The 12,799-nt window shown below is 36.9% G+C and overlaps 2 protein-coding genes across 2 annotated transcripts in view; one reads left to right on the top strand and one right to left on the bottom strand.

Annotated features, from left to right (window-relative positions):
* The window catches only part of LOC306854497 (ras and Rab interactor 2-like), a 33,971-nt gene extending 31,665 nt beyond the window's left edge, over window positions 1-2,306 (top strand). Inside the window, exon 12 of the mRNA XM_079392584.1 lies at window positions 429-2,306. Coding sequence (XP_079248710.1) covers window positions 429-871 — 443 coding nt within the window. The 3' untranslated portion in view covers window positions 872-2,306. The remainder of the gene's footprint in view (window positions 1-428) is intronic.
* A 3,803-nt stretch (window positions 2,307-6,109) lies between these two features.
* LOC306854059 (homeobox protein meis3-A-like) lies at window positions 6,110-12,069 on the bottom strand (the record flags this gene model as incomplete). Its single annotated transcript, XM_079391852.1, has 11 exons — window positions 6,110-6,300; window positions 6,409-6,495; window positions 6,583-6,641; window positions 6,870-6,946; window positions 7,790-7,935; window positions 9,268-9,376; window positions 9,472-9,621; window positions 10,165-10,215; window positions 10,302-10,352; window positions 10,777-10,945; window positions 11,993-12,069. 11 exons carry the CDS (start codon window positions 12,067-12,069, stop codon window positions 6,110-6,112), a joined length of 1,167 nt encoding a protein of 388 aa, XP_079247978.1.
* Between the last annotated feature and the right edge of the window lie 730 nt (window positions 12,070-12,799).

The following is a 12,799-nucleotide window of genomic DNA, read 5'->3' as shown; positions in this document are numbered from 1 at the left end:
TAGCCAGTGAAGATCATGCAGTAGATCCAATCGATCCAATGCATTCCCATTCATCTCAATGGAAGGACCCCTTCTGTGTGCACAGTCTCAAGCCCTCAACTACCCTGAAGTGTGTCATACATTATAAAATAAAACATTTTTATTTTTCTGTTTGGACTGGAGCATCCACCATTCAGATGACTGTGTTACAAAATCATAAAATCCTATTGTGCTAACTTTTTAAATTTGCACCAAAATACTGAATGTGCCTTTAAACATTTACAAACATATAATTTTTTTATATCTATTTGTTGCTTGAAGAAATTAATTTGTTGTGTTAGAATAATAAAGTGAATGACCGTCAATGGAATTTTCCACCAGGGGGGTGTAGTTTAGCAGTTTTTTTAAAAACATTGTATGTGTAACGTGTCTTTCGGTCTTTCTCTCAGGTGGATACTACCTTACGTCTCTCTACGCTGCCCTTTTTTACATTAGCAGCTTCCGGCCTCGTCTAGCGAAACGGCAACTTAGCGCAGAAGCACAGCAATCTCTCAGCCAATGGCACCGCAGACGCACACTGCACTGCAACCAATCACGCCGTAGCAGAAATCGAAGGACCATCCGGAGACATGGGCCGGCAGATGGAAGCTGTATAACATCAGACGAACAGAACTCTTTTAATGCGAGCGCAGACTCCAGCAGTCTGACTGATGTCATGCCAGCCTCCTCTAACGTGCAAGAAACACTCCAGGGTTTGGATGAAGAGTTAGAGGCGGTAAAGGAAGAAGAGGAGAGACAACAAATACAGTCAACAGAGACATTGCATCTCACCAGTTCTAAAACAGAAGATAAAGTGGGAGGTGATGGAGTAAGCTGGCAAGAAGATAACTAAAATGAGGAATGATGAAATGGTTAACTTTTAACTTAATAGATATGCTTGTGAAGGCAAAGCCTGTTAATCAAATTTCACCTCAAATCATGCAACTGAATAAGTCAATTCAAGTCGTCAATATTATTTTTATAGCTCTTTTAACAATGCAAATTGTGTCAAAGCAGCTTTACATCAGCTTGATATAAAGCTGGGTGGCTTTATATCAGCTTTACAGTATTTAGACGGGGAAATAGTTTGTCGAAATAGTGTCATTATCCTCTGGCCAGACAAAATCAGCAGTTTAAATCTAGACTAAAGCAGAGTGAGATTGTGCAAAGGACTCATCTGGTTCCTGTGGTCTTGTCCCGATGGCCGTCTTGGAGACAGGGTCTTCACTGGGGATCAGTCTCTGGGGCTCATCTAGGTGTCCTGGCTGTAGAGGTCATCTCTAGGTGCTGATCCACCATCTGATCTGGATACAGTCTGGATCTGGGTGGCTACGGTGACCTTGGAATAAGAAAGAAACAGACTAATATTAGCATAGATGCCATTCTTCTTACGATGCAACAAGTACATCAGGTGTTATGGGATGTGTTCCCGGTTCCGGTTGACCTAATTAATGCAGCCTAACAATCCTTTAACGGATTTGAATTATAGAAATGCGACAGTATATTATGTGTAAGCCAGGTTAAAGAGATGGGTCTTTAATCTAGATTTAAACTGACAAGAGTGTATCTGCTTCCCGAACAGTGTTAGGTAGATTGTTCCAGAATTCATGCTGATATTTCTCTAAGCAATCAGATATCTGATTTTCACTTGTTAAATGATAATATAAGTGAGTGGGGGGGGGCTAACCCTAGCAAACATCCACAATACCCTAAAATCATGGTTGTGGTGCACTCACATTTTCTTAAGAAGTATAAATTAAAAATATAGTTATTTAATCTTCAAATACATACTGTACTTTGCTTGACATGGGCCAGTTTGCAGCCCCTCTAGCAACCACTGTAGCAGGGTTATGCAAAATTAAATTGAGAATGCCTTTTTAGTGAATATGGATTGAATTTAAACCGCTGGAAGTGGTTTCTAATACGTTTAATTTTTCACTAAGAATTACTCATGCACTTATCATCACACAACACATTTTCTATATATAGTGTATTGCTTTATATTTAATAAATTAACTTTCAATTGAATTACCATGTTGGAAGATTAATTTTGTCTTATTTTGTCCAGGACTTATGAAATTTCTCTGTTGTGTGACTGTGTTGAGATTAACAATTAATGAGGGATGGTCATTAATTGAAACTCAAATGTAAATATTCTAATATTTTGAGATACTGATTTTTGTAAATGCTCTGAGCTCTAATCATCAAAATGAAAACAAAATAACTTTTGAAATGTTTTACTTTACATGCAATGAATCTAAAATACATGCAAGTTTCACTTTTTGAAATGTTACAAGAAAAAAAAATAACTTTTTCATGATATTCAAATTTTTGAGATGTGCCTGTATGTAGGCCTACTATTAACTCGCTGCCGTTCATCGTGGCCACTAGGGGGAAGTATTGTACATGTTTTTCTAATTTTTTATTTTTTTTAAACGGTAGGTATTTATTATTTATGCCATTTAAATTGACGACGGTATATCTTATCTAATTTTTGAACAGACAACATGTAGTTCACCCCTAGACACGATTATCATAAATGCATCATACAATTACATTTGAAAGTGCAAAAACAGGAAACTGTGTAATAATTCACATTCTTTCTTTACACTTACAGAAGCGTTCTTTCTTTATCACTTAGTAGTACATTATAAATGGTGCACAGAAACACACTCATACAGAAACACATAATTGTTAATACATTCTTAAAAATGCTTGTTTATATAGAATAATCCATATATAAACAGCCAACAAAACAAGATTACAAGCCTCATTATGTATTCAGACATCTTGCACTCTATTAAGGCTGTATTTCAGCCACAACAACATCTTAAGTCATCATTTAGAAATAAACAATTATGCATTTTTCACTTCATGCAGTGGATTATGTGTAGACGTAGTGAAATAATACATCCAGCACAGGGCATAAATTAGATATATGACCTTCTCTTGTGTGTTGCTGAATGGTTGAAACCTGAGCTATTTAAAGACTAAAGACAGCAACAAAGAGGAGCTGGCTTTCACATACACACATTCTGAATTTGTGATGCTTTGATTGACAGCTTTGTAAGGAGTGTGAGTTATAACAAAGTTGCAGTTAATGGAGATAAATAGAGAGGTGCCGGTGGCAAAATGCACCCCGACACTTTCAAACCAATTATTCTCTGCATTAAACCAACGGATGGATCATTAACAACCTGCCTGGATTTTTCCTTTCTGTCTCACTTTCACACTTCTCTTCAGTCACAGACCCAAAAATGCATGTATCACTTCTTCACGACAATTTTGCTGATATTGTGCTGTGAACAGTGACGTATAATTATAAAGTGGAGCTGCTTTAGTGTGCTCCAGCTAAATAGCGTGGTATTATATGACAATAGCGATCATTCAACAATATATATTAAGCAACAATATATAATACAATTTAAGATATGATTTTGTTAATCAGCATTGTTGTCTTGATTTCCCATATAATTTTGGAACATCCCTAAAATTGACAAATATATTTTGATAGCAAAAATTAGTAAGGTTTACACTCAAGACAAGAATAGTGCCAATGGGATACAAAATAAATAAAAAATCCACAAAATGAGTATTTATTTTATCAAAAAAAAATTTTTTTTTCACTGAACAATATTGTAATATATTCAGAATTATACTATAACAGAACATGTGACAAGCTATTTTAAGATTTTGGAACTCATACGAGTTCAGGTTAATTTTCAGATTAATTAATGCAATGGTGAAACCAGTGAGTACATCCAATGATCAAGTCAGTTTTATTGGTGAAATAATAATAATAATTGAGCTTGTATTTTCAATCTGCTTTTTCCATGAGTTAAATCAGAACAGATTCTAGCCTTGCAAATGAATATCAGAATTAAAAACATGAAGAAAGCTAATGTTTCTTATCAAGCTTAAATTGAGCCAAATCAGTGTCTTTCCTATTAATGGATAAAACATTAAATAATCTAAATGGAAAAATGTAATACAAAGGAAAAGGAGAAGAAAAGCTAGTTGATGGTGAAGAAAAATTAGGAAAATAAATTAAAGTGGAGGGACTTGGGTGACCTTAAGGGGTCAGAGAGATAGGCCTCTTCCTGTTAACCCTTCAGTGAACCCTGACCCCTGCTGCAGGCTGAATCTATCACACAAGACTGGTTGGCATGTATGGGGGGTGAGCATGGAGCCAGAAAAGCACTGATGCATGAAAAACACTTTGGTAGAGATTTGTGATGACAAGGAAAGTAAAAACCAACCCAGAAACGTTTATTTGTTTTATTTTGTCTGCAGTTTAGTTCAGCTTTTTGATACGTTTTAAACAAAGAGATACAATAGATAAAAATTGCCCCTAAAATGCCAAAAACGACAAATAAACAGTGGTGATTTTATTAAATTACTTGTAATGTTCTCTCAAATTCAAATGTACTCTCTTTTTAGTCTCTAATTGATTCATTTAATTTTAAGTCTTTTTTTTTTTTTTGCCAGGAATATCTCACTTTTCCATTTGTGGGGTGGGTTTGTTGTGCTTTATAAATATTTCTGGATTGAGAAATGTGTCTAAATAAATATGGACTGGTCATTAGTTAAATTGACTTTAAATTCCTACAAATTGTAAATGGCCAAAATAAATATTGTGTCAGTGTTTGAACTTAATATTTTGTATATCAACAGACATGTCAACAGTCACATAATATGAATTAATGCAGACAGGGGAATGACAAAAAAGAGCTCAGGTTTCCAAGATTGAAGTCAAACAAATCTCCAAAAAGTATCGTTAGATATTCTTGTATTCATTAATACATTGGTACTGTGTGATGACATTGGGTGAAATATTGGTGATGATGTGAGTCAGGTCCTTTAGAGCAAACCAAAAATGTGCCTGTCGGGACCTCAGAAGGTAAACATTCACATAAACTTCAAATAACTGAAGAACATATTCACTTCTTTATCAAATCGAGATATTTAAAAAAACGTGGCACTCTGATTATTGTAGCTTTAAAGTTTTGGAGTAGCCATAGTTCTGACACAGATAAATACAAAAAAAAAATAATAATAATAATAATAAACAATTTTTATTTTTATTAAATAATGTGTTAAACTAAAAGTGAGACTGATTTAGCAGAAGAACTGAAAGAAATGTATATGGCCCTCCGCTAGGAAGACAGACTCTTGGCTCTTTGACTTTTTACAGGTGAATCTCAAAAAATCTCCCAGGAAAATGTCTGTGATATCACCCCAAAATCAAAATAAGACTGGCATTTTTCTTCCAAGAAAAACAGGTTTTTACTGTATGACTGTATTATGGGAAACTAATGAGAATAATAGGAATTTAAAAACACATCCAGATGCATTACAGCAATGAGATTTTTGTGGAAAATGCAATTCATAGAAATAAAATCAGACTACAAAATGATTCCTAATTCTCTTCTAATAATAGGTGTCTTGTACAAAATGCCTTTTGATTTTGGGGTGAAACGTGACGTGGTTTCATGAGCTTCACCTTACATTTCATTAACCATGTTCAGCAGTTATGTTGTAAGGATTTGGTGCAATTGTTCATCTCAGAAGACTATTTCAGGACTTTCTGACATGTTGGGTCCTGACTGAGGAGGTATACGCTGTGTTTTTCCGTTTGTGCTCCTCAAGAGGGTTTTCGGAGGCAAGGCAAGAAAGGCAATGAAGGCCTTAATGTCAGATTAAGGGAGATTTCAGCTCACCCCTAAGGCCATAGGAAGACGTGGGTGTATCAATCAAACGCAGCAGTGTGCATAAAAACTAGTAGATAGATGTATTAAGTACAGTGCATTCAGAGCATTGTCATGAGGAGATCAGATAGCAATAAATGGTTAAGGAATATAACAAGTCTATCAGGAATTTGAGATGGGCATTGCATGGGAGCTGAGTGCATAAAATGGACATTTTGATACATGCCAGGTCTGCATTTAAGACATTCTCAGAGTCATTATGTGTCGACCACGGTGATGCCCTGAAGGTTTGGTGAGAGTGATGGGCTGTGGTACTGCAAAGTCAATTTACAATGTACCCTTCCATCCCATTTCCAGCGCACCCTCCCCTGATCTGCTCTCAGTTAGTGGGCATGGATGTCAAGGCCTTGTCCTATGAGGGGTTCAGCAGGGTGGCTGTGGGGTGGTGGATGGAGCAGCATGGCAGTGTGAGGGCCGGGGTATGAGTGCAAGGATGGGCCAGCGTGGGGGTATCCCGGCTGGGGCAGAAGGGCCCCGGGGTAATCTGTGGGCAGGGACGGCATTCCCTGAAGTCCTGACAACGGAGAAAGAGAGAGAGTGTGAACGAAAGCCAGTATAACAGGTATATCAGTCCACTCCGGAGCATTGTTTTGGTGGCGTAGCTTATGAAAGCTGTTCTCACCTGCTGTCCTAAGACCTAAATGAGACTGTGCATCTAACCCATATCCTCCTAGAGCCGCCCCCTCCGGACTGTAAGGAGCACTCTGGCCTGATAAAAAAACATACACACACAGATATGTGTCATTCAGTGCACAGAGCCACAAATATTCATTTTACAAATCCAACCTTATTTCACCTGAGCGATTTGATTGGTCAATCATTGGCTGGACTATTCTGCGTCTGGCATTTATAAACCTGAGGGGAGACGGCGAGAGCATTTTGATGAATTCAACAGTAGCTGCAGACCAAATGAGAATATTTGAATCCATTTTGCAGTAATTAAAAATACAGAACAAAAATGTAAATACAAGACACATACACACATTTGAACTTTTAATTAAATTGCTCATTATTTTAAGTATGTGAATATGATGGCGTGTAATGAGAGAGGTTGATTATTGGTAAAAGAGAGTGATTACTAACCAGTTATTGACCTGCAGTATAGTGAGACCCGTATCTTGGGAGAGCTGTTTCTTCTGTTCTTCAGACGGGTACGGATGCTGAGAGAGGATAAAAAGGTAATACACGATCAAATACGTCTAGGTTAGTGGTGTGACTATATTGTGAGAGCACAAAAATATTGTTATAGAAAGTGCTAGGGGTTACCTATTTACATATTCATACTGAATGTTTTTTTTTTCAAGCATATAATTTTTCAAATAAGTATGTTTTATCTTTTTCTTTTTTTTTCAATAAATACCTATACCAGATATATTTTTAAAGGAACAAGTCCTCAACACTAGTTATTGTTGTGCATCTTTGAGGTAATCTGAGAATGCTCTTTAATAATAGGCTATCTTTATTCACTCAAGTCAGTTTGTTACCCGCATTGTTTTTATTCTTGTTATTATTAGTAACTTCTGGATCTTCTGTCATTTGTAATTACAGAAGCATCATTAGTTTGCAATTACCATGCTCATTGCTACTTCTACTAAAGCTTTGCTCAATTCAGCTGTGCTCATCTATGCAATATTAATCATCAAAGAGTTCATAAATTCATGGATATTATCTTGAGATGGTCAATAAAGATGACTATTTTCATAATACCTTTTCCAAACCTTTTATCACATCTTCTATTCTAAGCTTTCCTCTTGTCTTTGTTAACGTTTTTCAAGCTCGGTTTGCTGTTATGTGTTTTTCTGCCACCAGTTTTAGCTCCTAATGCTACTGTTTCTCTCAACCCTTATAAAAATTTACCATAGCAACACGATACCACAGCTTCCACATTTATGCTGTTATTTTTCCATGGAACACAAAATAAAAATGTTGTTTTTAAGGATGTTTTTAACTGTGTTTTTTAAAAGTATGATCTTAGCTGTAAATGAGTTGGTTTTCTCTCTTACCGACAGGTGCTGGAAGAGCCAAGCTCTCATAATGTTTGTCGCAACTTTGGGAAAGATTCCTCTTTTCTTGTTGTTTCGTCTGTCTCTATCTGTTTCATCTTCTTCTCCCGTGCTGGGAGATGCCACACTTCCATCCAACCCATCACCTGACACAGAACAACACAAGCATAATGAAATATCTTGTTGGATTGGATTGAAAATGTAAAATAATATATGTTTTTATCAGTGTTGGGGAGTAACAAAATTAACGTAACTATAATCTGTTACAGTTACTGAGAAAAAAATGTGTAATTAGTTACTTATGAAAATGTTAAAGATTACAAACATCTCAATATTTTCTCACATTTGATTGATTTCTTTCCCAAAGATTAACAGCCAAAGCATTGTTAGATGTCAGTGTTTCCTGTTTCCTTTGCAAAGATTTGATTTCAAAAACAGTACTGTAACGAGGAGGCAGTGTCTTTAAGATCCATGTGCAGCTTTATTATCACACAAGAATGGTCATACAAGCATAAGTCAATCACAGGCGTCAGGTATCACGTAGGCAGGGCAGAATCATAAACAGAGTTCGGGCTAGAGGTCTGGGCAGGCGGCAGACAGATAACAAAGCAGATCAGCAAGGCAGGCAGAGTTCTTTCATAAACCGGTAAACAGTCCAGGTCGGCAACAGGAAATCAAACACGGGATAAATGCTCAGAAATGTCTGCATGGCAAGAACAGGACTTTGCAAAGAGAGCAAGGGTGGAGCAGATTAAATAGACCAGTCAATGGGGAACACCTGTGCAGGTAATCAGTCTCAGGTACGGGGTGTGATGGGAAATGAAGTCCAAATGACAGAGTTAATACTCAGGTGAGGGTTCCCTCTGGTGGTGATCGGAAGGAGCCACAGAGGCTGAGTTCGTGACAAGTACCATAACTATTAAACTATATCTTATTATTTTAAATCTGTGTTTAACCTCAGAATGATCTTAAAGTAAAAAGAGGTGTTAAAGTCTGGTGGCTGTGCTTTACAATTAAATTATTATAATCTTAATTCAACTGAGGAAGGATTTTGAAAGTCAGTGATCAGTGTTGAGTCCTACTGTAAGGTTAGCCCTGCCTGCTTTAAATGTTTTAAATGATTAAGATTTGAAAACATTTATTAGAAATTTAGAAAAGTAATCAAATGTAATCAGTTACATTACTTGAATAAAGTAATTGAAATAGTTACACAACTTATTACATTTTCAATAGGGTAACATGTAATCTGTAACCTATTATATTTCCAAAGTAACCTTCCTAACACTATTTTTTTTATTTCCAAGATGATAACAAGATGCCAATTGTTGAATTAAACATGCAAAATTGTAGCATTTATCACTGCATATAGTTTACACAATTCCCATAAGATTTTTATAAAACAGTATGCAGCAAAAATGCTAGACTTCACTATAGTACTTCGTTTAGAACATAGCCGTTGTGTGTAAAATGATAAGTACCAGCATCGCTGCAGTTCTCTGCACTGTGTGAGGTGAGGCCACAGGAGGCACTGGGGGTGCCCGAGGGGGTCGACACACAGTCATCCGGATCTCTCAACCAAGACTGATTCTAGATCAGGAGAGACAGGTCCAGTTAGACAAACACACACCCAGTAAGAAGGAGCAACCAGCTCCCTGATATGTGTGAGATGTCTACTGACTTACTTGTTCTGACAGATTGGTGCAAGAGCCAGTGAAATCTTCCATGTCAGATTTGGATCCACCCTCCCGGTCCTCCAACACCAAATCAGTGGGCATCTTGCCTTTAAGACAGGTGATGTACCGATGGCAGAAATTATCACAGAGGTCATGAACCTATAAGAGACAAGTGAAGATGTCCGGTTCATTGACATACTGTATATATATATATATATAAAGCTAAAAATTCATAGCATGTTCATGCTGCTCTTTTGAATACAATAAAAGCTAAGAGTATAGTGAGAAGAACTGTCTATCTCTAAAAAGGAGCCTGGTACGCCTGGTTTTAAAACATGTGAGCATGCTGTTTGGTGTCACTGATAGCAAGCCTATAGTATAGTTTGACATGCCACGTTTGAATATGGGGAAGCATAAGGGCTGTCCTAAGGACGACTGCAAAACAATTTAATAAAAATAATAAAAGTAAATTAAATTAAACAAAATAAAAAAAGGATAAATGAGGCAAGTAAATTATAACTGGATTTTCATTGAAGAAAATCACACACTAAATAAAAAATGAATAAATGAGGCAAGTAAATTACAACAGGATTTTTAATTGAAGAAAATCACACACTAAATCACACTACCATGTTTTTTTAGGACATGTTCCATGAAGGTTCAGCTTTATAAACATGTTGTAAGAGATAAAAAAAAACATACCTTTTCTAGCTCTAATAGATGAAACCGTAGAACTTGAATGGCCTGGATCATCTGTGCAGAGATCATATGATTAGAAATGTAATGCTCTTTACAAAATTACACAGAACCACTTATTTAAAAGCTCATATATATCTTACCAGATTGTCCAGTTCTGGATTTGATGAAAAGATAGGTTTCTCTGACCGAATCTAAAATAATTAACAGAAAAAAATTTACATATACTGAATTTGATGCAGGTATTTCTCTAGTAAAGCCCAGAAAACACCACTACAATACATAAGCCTCTTGTCTCTGAAATGTTAAACTAGTCTGAGACAAGACGTTGAAAATACAAAAGGCCTATAAACTGTCGGATTGGGTTTCAATCAAGGCTTTGTCAAGCCAGAATTCAAAGTTTGTCTTGACAAACTTTGCTTTTATAGTTAAAATATACAGTTATATGAATTACTTTTTAAATTCAAATTTGAATTATATGCCTGCATCCTACCTCAATGCAAATTCAATTTAAGAACTGAATTGGAATTTAAAAGTCATAAAGGTCAATACACAGCACGACGGTCTTCAGTCTTGTGGCATGTGCGTGGCTTTAATGTGATTGGCTTGGTAACTCACTTGTTTGGCAAAGGCCGCGATATCATCATTGAATGATTCAGAGGAGCAGACGTCACTGTGAATGGTCATGCCAGGAAGATGGGCGGAGTTTGAGATCGAGTCTCGTGGTGAGCAGGTGGCAAGCTCACACTTCTCAAATACCAGAGCCAGGAGTGGAAATAGAGGATGACTGCAAATAAACACACATACGCTCCATGTAAGAAAACACAGCAGGGTAAGAAAATGCTACATAGCTAATGCAGTCTTAAATTGATAAGTTTTTTATGCTTAAAAAAATTACTGCCACCACAAACTACTCTGGATTTTCTGAAAAGGTGAAGTATGTAATTGTTTTGATGTTATATCCTTTCTTATTTCTGAGCTTAATGTGGATAGATAGAAGACTATAAGTGAACTGTGCAGATTGGCGTTCCCTCAAATTGCAAATAAAATGGCTCTGAGGCATATTTCAAACATTGCTATTTTTGTTTGAGTAGCCTAAATCATCAACGCTGGCTCGACCAATCAAGTGAGTTTGGGGCCAGAATAATTCATCTGACCAATGTCAGTGTTCGGAAAATCTGAAAATTAAAATTACTTCCATTCCAATTCCATTTGGTGCCTCTAGTGGTGCAAAGATTACGAAGTTCACCTTTAGTGGGGAAGTCGTGGCCTAATGGATAGAGAGTTGGACTTGTAACCTGAAGGTTGTGGGTTTGAGTCTCAGGTCCGGCAGGGATTGTAGGTGGGGGGAGTGAATAACCAACGCTCTCTCCACCCTCAATACCACGACTGAGGTGAGACCCTTGAGCAAGGCACCGAACCGCCAACTGCTCCCCGGGCGCTGCAGCATTGGCTGCCCACTGCTCCGGGTGTATGTTCACTACTGTGTGTACACTTGGATGGGTTCAATGCAGAGCACAAATTCCGAGTATGGGTTACTACCATGCCACACACCACTTCCCCCTTTCCCTCTCCCTTTACGACTGTGCAAGGCATTTTTTTAAGTTTTTTTTTTTTTTTGAGCTAAAAAATTAATATGCATGTGAGAAAGTCAAAGAATTTAAATAAAAAAATTGTATATTACTGTAATATAATTCTAACAAAAACAACACAAGATGCCATAATTCTCCTTGTCAGAACTAACCAAGACCTGAAGGCAATATATATTAACACAAGCAGTGCTTGTTCATGTTTCGTGGGAGGTAACAGATGGTTAAAGTAACCAGACTCTGACCCGTAGATCTGGTCCCGGTGGTGTTTCAGGGAGTCAGGCACAGTGTGGCCGTAGTGAGGCAGAGGAAGTGACCTCATGGTATCCCTGTAGTCTCCCACAGGCATGGCGTCAGAGCCTGGGTACTGCACCAACTCCTCATACTAGATACGGAGAGACATGATAAGACAAATTTATAAGATAAGACATTGCCTGCTTCAGCCTTATGTTAGTGAGATGTGCTTCTGTGTGGGAAATTTATTAAGATACAGGATTGACAGTACATTTGAGTATGTGAGCTAGCGCTAGGCTGTTTGAAGTCACTGCTAATTGTATCTCCTCCTTAATAAACACTGGATGCGGGGAGGCTTTGATGTGCGATTTTTCAGAGCGCCAAGCAACATTCACCCAGGGACATAAACTCCAAAGAAAAACTTTCCAGCTGATTTATAATTAACAGCCTTACATACAAATACATAAAGTCATCCAGCCTTCATTTATACTAATTAGGTGCTTTTACAGTCAGCTTTCTGATTAATGCTGTAGTCAGATAAATGATCAGAAAAACAACACAGAAGTAAAAGACCTACACAATACTTTCAGAATAATCAATAATAAGAAAAAAGTCTTATTTCTCACACTGCACAACTATAAATTTCATTTGAGCAATTTCCAATGACTGCTCCCCTATTATTGAGATGGAAGTTGTATTAATCATTACTAATAGCATTACTTAATGTAAGCCACCTCTGCAAAGTGCATTCTAACTAAAAAAAAAAAAACATATTTAAGTCTCTGTAAATAATCAGGATTTTCTGTAGCATATAAACT

Source organism: Barbus barbus (assembly GCF_936440315.1).
Source record: "Barbus barbus genome assembly, chromosome: 34".
In the NCBI taxonomy this organism is placed as follows: domain Eukaryota; kingdom Metazoa; phylum Chordata; class Actinopteri; order Cypriniformes; family Cyprinidae; genus Barbus; species Barbus barbus.
Note: the sequence above shows the minus strand (reverse complement) of the source record. Positions and strands in the feature narration are given on the sequence as shown.